This window comes from Anomaloglossus baeobatrachus, chromosome 7 (assembly GCF_048569485.1).
Source record: "Anomaloglossus baeobatrachus isolate aAnoBae1 chromosome 7, aAnoBae1.hap1, whole genome shotgun sequence".
Classification (NCBI taxonomy): domain Eukaryota; kingdom Metazoa; phylum Chordata; class Amphibia; order Anura; family Aromobatidae; genus Anomaloglossus; species Anomaloglossus baeobatrachus.
This window is the reverse complement of record NC_134359.1, coordinates 307,264,605-307,277,294: the sequence shown is the minus strand read 5'-3', so window position 1 is coordinate 307,277,294 and position 12,690 is coordinate 307,264,605. Positions and strand designations below refer to the sequence as shown.

General features: G+C 54.1%; 1 protein-coding gene across 1 annotated transcript; it reads right to left on the bottom strand.

The window, feature by feature from the left end:
* Positions 1–2,019: 2,019 nt before the first annotated feature.
* On the bottom strand, positions 2,020–5,898 carry LOC142245715 (uncharacterized). The gene is made up of 3 exons (XM_075318661.1): positions 5,866–5,898; positions 5,471–5,523; positions 2,020–4,734 (listed from the first exon to the last, which is right to left on the bottom strand). Exon 3 carries the CDS (start codon positions 4,711–4,713, stop codon positions 2,023–2,025), a length of 2,691 nt encoding a protein of 896 aa, XP_075174776.1. The 5' UTR covers positions 4,714–4,734; positions 5,471–5,523; positions 5,866–5,898; the 3' UTR covers positions 2,020–2,022.
* Positions 5,899–12,690: the final 6,792 nt, after the last annotated feature.

Below are 12,690 nucleotides of genomic sequence, written 5' to 3'. Positions count from 1 at the left end.
ATACACCGCACCTATATACAGTGCGTCCACCCATATCCTGTATACACCGCACCTATATACAGTGTGTCCACCCATATCCTGTATACACCACACCTATATGCAGTGTGTCCACCCGTATCCTGTATACACCGCACCTATATACAGCGTGTCCACCCGTATCCTGTATACACCACACCTATATACAGTGTGTCCACCTATATCCTGTATACACCGCACCTATATACAGTGTGTCCACCCGTATCCTGTATACACCGCACCTATATACAGTGTCCACCCATATCCTGTATACACCGCACCTATATACAGTGTGTCCACCCATATCCTGTATACACCACACCTATATGCAGTGTGTCCACCCGTATCCTGTATACACCGCACCTATATACAGCGTGTCCACCCGTATCCTGTATACACCACACCTATATACAGTGTGTCCACCTATATCCTGTATACACCGCACCTATATACAGTGTGTCCACCCGTATCCTGTATACACCGCACCTATATACAGTGTCCACCCATATCCTGTATACACCGCACCTATATACAGTGTGTCCACCCATATCCTGTATACACCGCACCTATATACAGTGTGTCCACCCATATCCTGTATACACCGCACCTATATACAGTGTGTTCACCCATATCCTGTATACACCGCACCTATATACAGTGTGTCCACCTATATCCTGTATACACTGCACCTATATACAGCGTGTCCACCCATATGCTGTATACACCGCACCTATATACAGTGCGTCCACCCATATCCTGTATACACCGCACCTATATACAGCGTGTCCACCCATATCCTGTATACACCGCACCTATATACAGTGTGTCCACCCATATCCTGTATACACCGCACCTATATACAGTGTGTCCACCCATATCCTATATACACCGCACCTATATACAGTGTGTCCCCCCATATCCTGTATACACCGCACCTATATACAGTGTGTCCACCCATATCCTCTATACACCGCACCTATATACAGTGTGTCCACCCATATCCTGTATACACCGCACCTATATACAGCGTGTCCACCCATATCCTGTATACACCGCACCTATATACAGTGCGTCCACCCATATCCTGTATACACCGCACCTATATACAGCGTGTCCACCCATATCCTGTATACACCGCACCTATATACAGTGTGTCCACCCATATCCTGTATACACCGCACCTATATACAGTGTGTCCACCCATATCCTGTATACACCACACCTATATACAGTGTGCCCACCCATATCCTGTATACACCGCACCTATATACAGTGTGTCCACCCATATCCTGTATACACCGCACCTATATACAGCGTGTCCATCCATATCCTGTATACACCGCACCTATATACAGTGTGTCCACCCATATCCTGTCCACCGCGATTAACTCGAGATCGGCGGCAGCTATAGGCATAGAAGTGGTGTCTAGGTATAGTAAAGTAGCCATGCGCTACACAATGAAACCACCTATAGCGCCACCTGATGGAAAACAACGGAGTTAGCATTTTTATCTCGAAAACGGAGCAAGAGAGAAAAAAGGTGAATTACAAAGTTTTGGGCCTCATCAATTCAATAGTAATCGACGGGTCAGACGGGGGAAGACGACAGTTTGAATCTGGTGCTGCGGTTCGGTCTGACGGTGCCTGCGGTCTCCAGCATTTTGTTAATGGTGCTTCCTCATCTGTTGGGGAAATCTGTACTCATTTACCCTGATGACCTCCTCATGTAATCACCGGATTTTGGGTCTCATTTGGAACGTGTCAGACAAGTGTTACAGCTCCTCAGAGAGAAGACGTTGTACGCTAAATAGCTGGAGACGTGTGTTCTACGCTCAGACACTTCCATTTTTGGGTTACATTATCAAGCCTGCAGGTTTTTGGATGGATCCCTCTAAATAACAAACGATATTAAAATGAGAGCACCCTGAGAACCTCAAAGGGGTCTTCCCATCTAAAAGTTGTCCCGGACCCCGGCTCCGGTCACACGTCCCCTCAGTAATCGGCATTCTAGTTTATCTCAGTACATTTATTGTTATATAGAAAACACAAGATGTGAGGGTTAATTATTCTGAAGCCAATGACGATGGCGCTGATGGTGGAGACGGCGCTGATGGTGGAGAGGGCGCTGATTGTGGAGAGGGCGCTGATGGTGGAGAGGGCCCTGATGGTGGAGAGGGCCCTAATGGTGGAGAGGGCGCTGATGGTGGAGACGGTGCTGATGGTGGAGATGGCGCTGATGGTGGAGCCGGCACTGATGGTGGAGACGGCGCTGATGGTGGAGACGGCGCTGATGGTGGAGACGGCGCTGATGGTGGAGACGGCGCTGATGGTGGAGACGGCGCTGATGGTGGAGACGATGCTGATGGTGGAGACGATGCTGATGGTGGAGATGGCGCTGATGGTGGAGACGGCGCTGATGGTGGAGAGGGCGCTGATTGTGGAGAGGGCGCTGATGGTGGAGAGGGCCCTGATGGTGGAGAGGGCCCTAATGGTGGAGAGGGCGCTGATGGTGGAGACGGTGCTGATGGTGGAGATGGCGCTGATGGTGGAGCCGGCGCTGATGGTGGAGACGGCGCTGATGGTGGAGACGGCGCTGATGGTGGAGACGGCGCTGATGGTGGAGACGGCGCTGATGGTGGAGACGATGCTGATGGTGGAGACGATGCTGATGGTGGAGATGGCGCTGATGGTGGAGACGGCGCTGATGGTGGAGACGGCGCTGATTGTGGAGAGGGCGCTGATGGTGGAGAGGGCCCTGATGGTGGAGAGGGCCCTGATGGTGGAGAGGGCGCTGATGGTGGAGAGGGCCCTGATGGTGGCGACGGCGCTGATTGTGGAGAGGGCGCTGATGGTGGAGAGGGCGCTGATGGTGGAGACGGCGCTGATGGTGGAGACGGCGCTGATGGTGGAGACGGCGCTGATGGTGGAGACGATGCTGATGGTGGAGACGATGCTGATGGTGGAGACGGCGCTGATGGTGGAGACGGCGCTGATGGTGGAGACGGCGCTGATTGTGGAGCGGGCGCTGATGGTGGAGAGGGCCCTGATGGTGGAGAGGGCCCTGATGGTGGAGAGGGCGCTGATGGTGGAGAGGGCCCTGATGGTGGCGACGGCGCTGATTGTGGAGAGGGCGCTGATGGTGGAGAGGGCGCTGATGGTGGAGAGGGCGCTGATGGTGGAGAGGGCGCTGATGGTGGAGACGGCGCTGATGGTGGAGAGGGCGCTGATGGTGGAGCCGGCGCTGATGGTGGAGACAGCGCTGATGGTGGAGACGGCGCTGATGGTGGAGACGGCGCTGATGGTGGAGACGATGCTGATGGTGGAGACGATGCTGATGGTGGAGATGGCGCTGATGGTGGAGACGGCGCTGATTGTGGAGAGGACGCTGATGGTGGAGAGGGCCCTGATGGTGGAGAGGGTCCTGATGGTGGAGAGGGCGCTGATGGTGGAGAGGACGCTGATGGTGGAGACGGCGCTGATGGTGGAGAGGGCCCTGATGGTGGAGAGGGCCCTGATGGTGGAGAGGGCGCTGATGGTGGAGAGGGCGCTGATGGTGGAGAGGGCCCTGATGGTGGCGACGGCGCTGATTGTGGAGAGGGCGCTGATGGTGGAGAGGGCGCTGATGGTGGAGAGGGCGCTGATGGTGGAGACGGCGCTGATGGTGGAGACGGCTCTGATGGTGGAGACGGCGCTGATGGTGGAGACGGCGCTGATGGTGGAGACGGCGCTGATGGTGGAGAGGGCGCTGATGGTGGAGATGGCGCTGATGGTGGAGATGGCGCTGATGGTGGAGACGGCGCTGATGGTGGAGAGGGCGCTGACGTTGGAGACGGCGCTGACGGTGGAGACGGCGCTGATGGTGGAGACGTCGCTGATGGTGGAGACGGCGCTGATGGTGGAGACGGCGCTGATGGTGTAGACGACGCTGATGGTGGAGACGGCGCTGATGGTGGAGACGACGCTGATGGTGGAGACGGCGCTGATGGTGGAGACGGCGCTGATGGTGGAGACGGCGCTGATGGTGGAGACGACGCTGATGGTGGAGACGGCGCTGATGGTGGAGAGGGCCCTGATGGTGGAGACGGCGCTGATGGTGGAGACGGCGCTGATGGTGGAGAGGGCCCTGATGGTGGAGACGGCGCTGATGGTGGAGACGACGCTGATGGTGGAGACGGCGCTGATGGTGGAGACGGCGCTGATGGTGGAGACGGCGCTGATGGTGGAGACGGCGCTGATGGTGGAGACGTCGCTGATTGTGGAGAGGGCGCTAATGGTGGAGACGGCGCTGATGGTGGAGAGGGCGCTGATGGTGGAGACGGCGCTGATGGTGGAGACGGCGCTGATGGTGGAGACGGCGCTGATAGTGGAGACGTCGCTGATTGTGGAGAGGGCGCTAATGGTGGAGACGGCGCTGATGGTGGAGACGGCGCTGATGGTGGAGAGGGCCCTGATGGTGGAGAGGGCGCTGATGGTGGAGAGGGCGCTGATGGTGGAGAGGGCGCTGATGGTGGAGAGGGCCCTGATGGTGGAGAGGGCGCTGATGGTGGAGAGGGCGCTGATGGTGGAGAGGGCGCTGATGGTGGAGACGGCGCTGATGGTGGAGACGGCACTGATGGTGGAGAGGGCGCTGATGGTGGAGAGGGCGCTGATGGTGGAGAGGACGCTGATGGTGGAGACGCCACTGGCTCTTGTTCTCATTGTCCTGTATTTCTTAGGGTCCTGCAGATACAGACAATCTCCATGATTATTAATCCTACAGACATCGGGGTCTCATCCTGACATACAGCACATGCAGCTGCACGAGGGATACAGGAAATACCAGGAACCTGAGACAGAAACGTGCTCACAGAAGAAGACCATTAGTGATATTATGTATCCAGTGTGTCTATATCTAGAGTGTAATACCAACTCCGACCACACGGTGCGCCCTAGAGGAGCAGCACAGACAACAGTCATCCGGGTCCAGCAGCACAGTGCCACCCACTGGTCAGAGATATACTGCGCCACCTACTGGTCAGAGATATACTGCGCCACCTACTGGTCAGAGATATACTGCGCCACCTACTGGTCAGTGATATACTGCGCCACCTACTGGTCAGAGATATATTGCGCCACCTACTGGTCAGAGATATACTGCGCCACCTACTGGTCAGAGATATACTGCGCCACCTACTGGTCATAGATATACTGCGCCACCCACTGGTCAGAGATATACTGCGCCACCTACTGGTCAGAGATATACTGCGCCACCTACTGGTCAGAGATATACTGCGCCACCTACTGGTCAGAGATATACTGCGCCACCTACTGGTCAGAGATATACTGCACCATCTACTGGTCAGAGATATACTGCGCCACCTACTGGTCAGAGATATACTGCACCATCTACTGGTCAGTGATATACTGCGCCACCTACTGGTCAGAGATATACTGCGCCCCCTACTGTATGACTTACCCCGGGGGGCTGGTGATCGCATTATACAGGACCCGGACGGGCCTCCACATAATCTAAAGATAAACATAAAATCCATAGAAAGAAATGTTAAATGAGACAATAAATCCTGCACTCGAGGGTCGGACGGGTGCACAATATATACCACCCCTCACAATATACCTCCCCTCACAGTATGGAGACCCCCGCCAGAGGGAACAATATACCGCCCCTCAGAGTATAGGACACCCAACAGAGGGAACAATGGGGTCCGGAGGGTCTGAGCAGAGACTGATAAACACGGTGCCCCCTAGTGTGACAGATAAGACCAGGCTATCATGCAGGAGATGTGGCGGATGGTCAGTGGTGGGCGCGGTATTGGGGAAGTATCACCCCCATCATCATAAGACGTTCCTTACCGTGACACAGTGAATCCAGCAATCGCAGACGGCCTGAATCACATTCACTGGCATCTGAAAAGACAGAAATCGTATAAAACTCCTCCATCCCCGGAATATCCTGTCACACCGCCCATCACCGGAATATCCTGTCACACCGCCCATCACCGGAATATCCTGTCACACCGCCCATCACCGGAATATCCTGTCACACCGCCCATCACCGGAATATCCTGTCACACCGCCCATCACCGGAATATCCTGTCACACCGCCCATCACCGGAATATCCTGTCACACCGCCCATCACCGGAATATCCTGTCACACCGCCCATCACCGGAATATCCTGTCACACCGCCCATCACCAGAATATCCTGTCACACCGCCCATCACCAGAATATCCTGTCACACCGCCCATCACCGGAATATCCTGTCACACCGCCCATCACCGGAATATCCTGTCACACCGCCCATCACCGGAATATCCTGTCACACTGCCCATCACCGGAATATCCTGTCACACCGCCCATCACCATGTCTGAAGGTCTCACCCATCAATGAATAAAGAGACATCACAGAACACGAATATTCCCGACATTACACAGGGGATCCAGATACAGTCCTGACATCAAGGGCCCATGTCAGGAAAGAGCAAAAGCTTCCTGACCTCTGGTGTCAGTAACAGACGGCTGGTGTCAGGGAGGTGTGGCACCCCTGAGGCTTTGGGCGCCACAGGGTACTGCACCTCGGCCCGGATACAGAGGAGGTCATCACTGGTAAACCACCACAATCCATACAACATACAGTTAGTTGCCCTTCCACTGGGACTGGGCTAGGGTAGGTGCTGGGGGTGGCCATCATGAGGAATGGGAGCTCCTGCCCACTAGTTTAGCAACCTGGGGGGTGGGGCACGGTTATGGGAAGTAAGGAGTCACATGACACATAGTGAGTCAGTCAGGAGCAGGTGACAGGAGAGGACACGAGAGCAAGGGACCCGTGGTCAGGAGCTGGAGGCTCGACCCGGGTTCTTAGGAAGAAGGGGGTGTGACGGGAGTGTACAACAAAGCAGAGGATGGATGAGGCCGAGGGACGATCCAACAGGTTTATTCACAAGAACACTGGAACAGCACACGATAAGTCCATGTAAAACAGATTCGGGGGCCCTTCCCGACAATCCTCGGACTGGATAACAAAGCAATCGTCCTTACAGTAGTCCAAAGAGTTCCACACAATCCCACGGGCCGCCACACAGGCCTAGCTCCGTCCGTGTCCACAGCCACACAGGCTGGGATCTCCTTCTTCCCTTAGTTTCAGCTCACTCTGAAGTTACAAAAAGGGAAATGCATTGTCTGTGCTCCTTGACCAGCCCACCATGTTCAGGGGGTGGGGGTCACACATCCTATCATCAATGGTTTGGTCCATCACAGGGCTCAGATATGTCTGCCAGCCACAGTAGATGAAGGGATCCCCTGCTGTGCAGAACAATGACTATTCCTTCACTGGCCAATGCAATTACAGACTAGATACACAACTCTGGATAGAAGACAACAGGCTATTTACATAATCACATTAGATGCCAAGACTACAATTGTATGAGGGTACCTTCACACTTAGCGATGCAGCAGCGATCCGACCAGCGATCTGACCTGGTCAGGATCGCTGCTGCATCGCTACATGGTCGCTGGTGAGCTGTCAAACAGGCAGATCTCACCAGCGACCAGTGAACAGCCCCCAGCCAGCAGCGACGTGCAAGCGACGCTGCGCTTGCACGGAGCCGCCGTCTGGAAGCTGCGGAGACTGGTAACTAAGGTAAACATCGGGTATGGTTACCCGATGTTTACATTAGTTACCAGTGTGAGCAGGGAGCAGGGAGCCGCGCACACTGAGCGCTGGCTCCTTGCTCTCCTAGCTACAGTACACATCGGGTTAATTAACCCGATGTGTAATGCAGCTACATGTGCAGAGAGCAGGGAGCCGCGCACACTGAGCGCTGGCTCCTTGCTCTCCTAGCTGCTGTACACATCGGGTTAATTAACCCGATGTGTACAGCAGCTACATGTGCAGAGAGCAGGGAGCCGCGCACACTGCTTAGCGCTGGCTCCTTGCTCTCCTAGCTGCTGTACACATCGGGTTAATTAACCCGATGTGTACAGCAGCTACATGTGCAGAGAGCCGGAGCCGGCAGCACAGGCAGCGTGAGAGCTGCAGAGGCTGGTAACTAAGGTAAATATCGGGTAACCACCTTGGTTACCCGATGTTTATCTTGGATACAGCTTACCTCAGCTGTCAGACGCCGGCTCATGCTCCTGCTCGCTTCATTTGTCGCTCTCTTGCTGTCACACACAGCGATCTGTGTGTCACAGCAGGAGAGCGGCTTTGAAGAAAACGAACCAGGGCTGTGTGTAACGAGCAGCGATCTCGCAGCAGGGGCCAGATCCAGTGTCACACACAGCGAGATCGCTAATGAGGTCACTGCTGCGTCACAAAAAGCGTGACTCAGCAGCGATCTCGGCAGCGAGCTCGCTGTGTGTGAAGCACCCCTGAGAGAGACACATTGAGACCAGTAGCTCCCCCAAGGAAATACATGAATTACAACTAATACAACCAGGGAAATATACATATCATGACATAGTATCACAGCATACACAGTGAGAGGGTAAATTACATCTTCACAGGGGGATCCCAGGGTTTGCGGGGAGTGCAGCAGGCACCCGTGACCCGTTCCCTGGCCCAGGAGCTGGGGTGGAGGGAAGACCAACAGAAATGACACACAGAGGGAAACACCGGCCTTGACCTCTGAACTATTTGGGATCGGCTGGAGCCCTTCACAGCGGGACACAGCAATCCAAAGGCGGTGACTTCAGTGAGTAAAGACCTTTGACTGCAACCTCTGTGTTGTCCCATCTCTACCGGCGCCATCGCCCATACGCTCCAGCGCCATCAGCTACTACTACACCCATCATCCTCCCTGGGGTCAAGCTCTACCTGTGGAGAGCTGTAACAACCAACAACCAAGCTGTGTCACCATCTGCCCCAGAAGACATCCCTCCCACAGCGGCGGCTAATGACTGGCCGTAGACCACAGGTGGTATCACGAATACAAACTCTCTCCCTTGTAAATACACCCCATCTCCCCTTTTTATTGACACCACCGGGTCACAAAACCGGGCCTGGCCGCTGTGACATCCCAAACCTTACACCAGCCCGGTGACGAGTAACCCCAGGACCCCGTGAGCGCGTCAGAGGCACAAAGCTTCCTGACCTCTAGTGTCAGTAACAGAGGTCTCGTGTCAGGAAGGCAGAAAGCTCCTGACCTCTGGTGTCAGTAACAGAGGGCTCGTGTCAGGAAGGCAGAAAGCTCCTGACCTCTGGTGTCTGTAACAGAGGGCTCGTGTCAGGAAGGCAGAAAGCTCCTGACCTCTAGTGTCAGTAACAGAGGGCTGGTGTCAGGAAGGCAGAAAGCTCCTGACCTCTAGTGTCAGTAACAGAGGGCTCGTGTCAGGAAGGCAGAAAGCTCCTGACCTCTGGTGTCTGTAACAGAGGGCTTGTGTCAGGAAGGCAGAAAGCTCCTGACCTCTGGTGTCAGTAACAGAAGGCTCGTGTCAGGAAGGCAGAAAGCTCCTGACCTCTGGTGTCAGTAACAGAGGGCTCGTGTCAGGAAGGCAGAAAGCTCCTGACCTCTGGCGTCAGTAACAGAGGGCTCGTGTCAGGAAGGCAGAAAGCTCCTGACCTCTGGTGTCAGTAACAGAGGGCTCGTGTCAGGAAGGCAGAAAGCTCCTGACCTCTGGTGTCAGTAACAGAGGGCTCGTGTCAGGGAGGCAGAAAGCTCCTGACCTCTGGTGTCTGTAACAGAGGGCTCGTGTCAGGAAGGCAGAAAGCTCCTGACCTCTGGTGTCAGTAACAGAGGGCTCGTGTCAGGAAGGCAGAAAGCTCCTGACCTCTGGTGTCAGTAACAGAGGGCTCATGTCAGGGAGGCAGAAAGCTCCTGACCTCTGGTGTCAGTAACAGAGGGCTCGTGTCAGGAAGGCAGAAAGCTCCTGACCTCTGGTGTCAGTAACAGAGGGCTCGTGTCAGGAAGGCAGAAAGCTCCTGACCTCTGGTGTCAGTAACAGAGGGCTCGTGTCAGGAAGGCAGAAAGCTCCTGACCTCTGGTGTCAGTAACAGAGGGCTCATGTCAGGGAGGCAGAAAACTCCTGACCTCTGGTGTCAGTAACAGAGGGCTCATGTCAGGGAGGCAGAAAACTCCTGACCTCTGGTGTCAGTAATAGAGGGCTCATGTCAGGGAGGCAGAAAGCTCCTGACCTCTGGTGTCAGTAACAGAGGGCTCATGTCAGGGAGGCAGAAAGCTCCTGACCTCTGGTGTCAGTAACAGAGGGCTCATGTCAGGGAGGCAGAAAGCTCCTGACCTCTGGTGTCAGTAACAGAGGGCTCATGTCAGGGAGGCAGAAAACTCCTGACCTCTTGTGTCAGTAACAGAGGGCTGGTATCAGGAAGGCAGAAAGCTCCTGACCTCTGGTGTCAGTAACAGAGGGCTCATGTCAGGGAGGCAGAAAACTCCTGACCTCTGGTGTCAGTAACAGAGGGCTCATGTCAGGGAGGCAGAAAACTCCTGACCTCTGGTGACAGTAACAGAGGGCTCATGTCAGGGAGGCAGAAAGCTCCTGACCTCTTGTGTCAGTAACAGAGGGCTGGTATCAGGAAGGCAGAAAGCTCCTGACCTCTGGTGTCAGTAACAGAGGGCTCATGTCAGGGAGGCAGAAAGCTCCTGACCTCTTGTGTCAGTAACAGAGGGCTGGTGTCAGGAAGGCAGAAAGCTGTGGCATCACCGCGTGAAAGGTCCCGGCAGGGCTCTAGTCATTGGATGGGTTCTTTGGATTTTACATCACTGTGACACAATCGCAGTATTTGAGTATGGACCGGACTCAGGTCTCATAGGCCTCCAGTATATGAGTGTATGAGGCTGCGCGGTCGGGGCAGGAGACCTGCACTCAGTCCATCCAGACCATCTGCACTCAGACAGTAATGTGTGAAAATGGCCTCACCAAAGTAACCACGCGGCTTTTAGTTTCTAGTTTGAGGTCCTACGGCCATTCCCGAGGTGGTGCCTAGATGGCCGCTCTAAGCTACCTCATAAGTCATTATAAAGCCCCCGACACACTGGGCGCCAGATTGTAAATGACTTGGATGAGGCCTTACAGTACTGAAAACTGATAAAACCTGTCCTATCAGTGTGTGGAAGGTCCCGGCCGGGCTCTGGAGAGGATTCCTCTATTCCATAGGTGGGGGGAGCACCGGTGATGGATTGCTGGGGTTTGGGGCAGGAGACTACCCAGATAGTGCAATCATTCTCTGGCCTGCGGCTCTCGCCCTTCCCTGCTGCAGTGACGTCAGTGTGACGCTCTGGTTGGGTAAAGCCATGACGTCTATTACATACCATGACCCAGAAGACGGCCATATTGTAGAAGAATAGAACCACCGACATCACAATCTGTAATGACACAAATGACAAACGCGGTAAATAATGGCGGCTCAGCCACCGCCTCCGAATACTGAACACGGATGAGCTGAAGCGTGGAAGGTCCCGGCAGGGCTGGAGATCGGGGGATGGGTTTGTTGCCGGATTTTACTTTCTTGATGTTATATTACGCACCACGATGACCTGCCCCGGCACACTGCAGATGATCTTTACGGCTTCCACCAACGTCTAGAGACAAACATAAGACACAATGGGTTTAGATGAAGGTTCTCAAGGCTTCACATTGCAAAACCCATCAATGTTACAAACAGTGTAGAAGCCACAAAGGAGCAGAGCATGCTGGTCCGACCGGGGAATGGTAAAGACAGCGCCCCCCAGTGTGGAGAAGGAGAAGGAGCCAAAGGCAGCGCTGTCTGTAGACCTTATCTCTAAAGAATGAGAGGGCTCACAGGAAGAGTGTGGACATCATTATAGACCATCATCCAGGGCTTCTACTTACCGAGGCGCTCTGGTTCCCTCCAGTTGTCCTTGAAGCTGTAGATAAGAAACACAAATGAGAAAGGCGGTCACACAAGAGTCATCTCCACCATGACAGTTCTCCAGAACTACATCTCCAGGTGTCCTGAGCACAAGAGAGGAGCAGAATCTGGACCCAAACTAATCAGGGCCAAACACGTCTCCACTCCTACTGTATGATAACCAGTGACCGATCCCGTCCTCCTCTACCAGACCGGACAGAGGGGACCTCCTGGTGCTCCTATCACGGTCCTCTCTGGGGTATCACATGGCAGAGAGGACACAGATAGTTCCCTGACAATGATGAGATTTTCGTGGCTTCAGAGATGTGGTGGACATACACCCAGTTATTACTAGCTGAGCTTGTGCTGGGACTTTCTGCTGGGAGAGGGGAGAGGGAGCTACCTTTTCTTGAGATTCCAGATGTTATAACCTGTAGTTTTTCATGTAAAAGTTTCAGTGAATTTTTCTCTTCTTTACTAATGAGGAAAAGATGAGCGGCCATTTCTTGAATGAGCGGCTGATCCTGCAGAATCCTCGTCCTCATCTCTGAAGAGCTGTCCTCCAGGTCGTCGGCCACCACAATCACGTTCTCCCTTCCTACAGGAATAAGGCAGAAGTTACAAAGACATGACCGAAGTAAAAGGACACAAGGTGGGTGGAAGGACTGGGGTCTGTATGTGTCGACGGGGCAATTGGTTTAGGTTGTGGGGTCTAGTCCGCCTCATAAGTTGGGAAAGTCGCAGTTAATACAACTGAAGAAAGACAAATGTCCAAGGTCTACCAAAGGATGGGAAAGGATAAGAAGAAAGGGATGTAGAAAACCACAACACATGAGCCAAACGTCTCTCACTG

Excerpts from the sequence above, each read along its gene's own strand:
- LOC142245715 (XM_075318661.1), bottom strand. The coding sequence starts at position 4,713 with ATGAGAACAAGAGCCAGTGGCGTCTCCACCATCAGCGTCCTCTCCACC.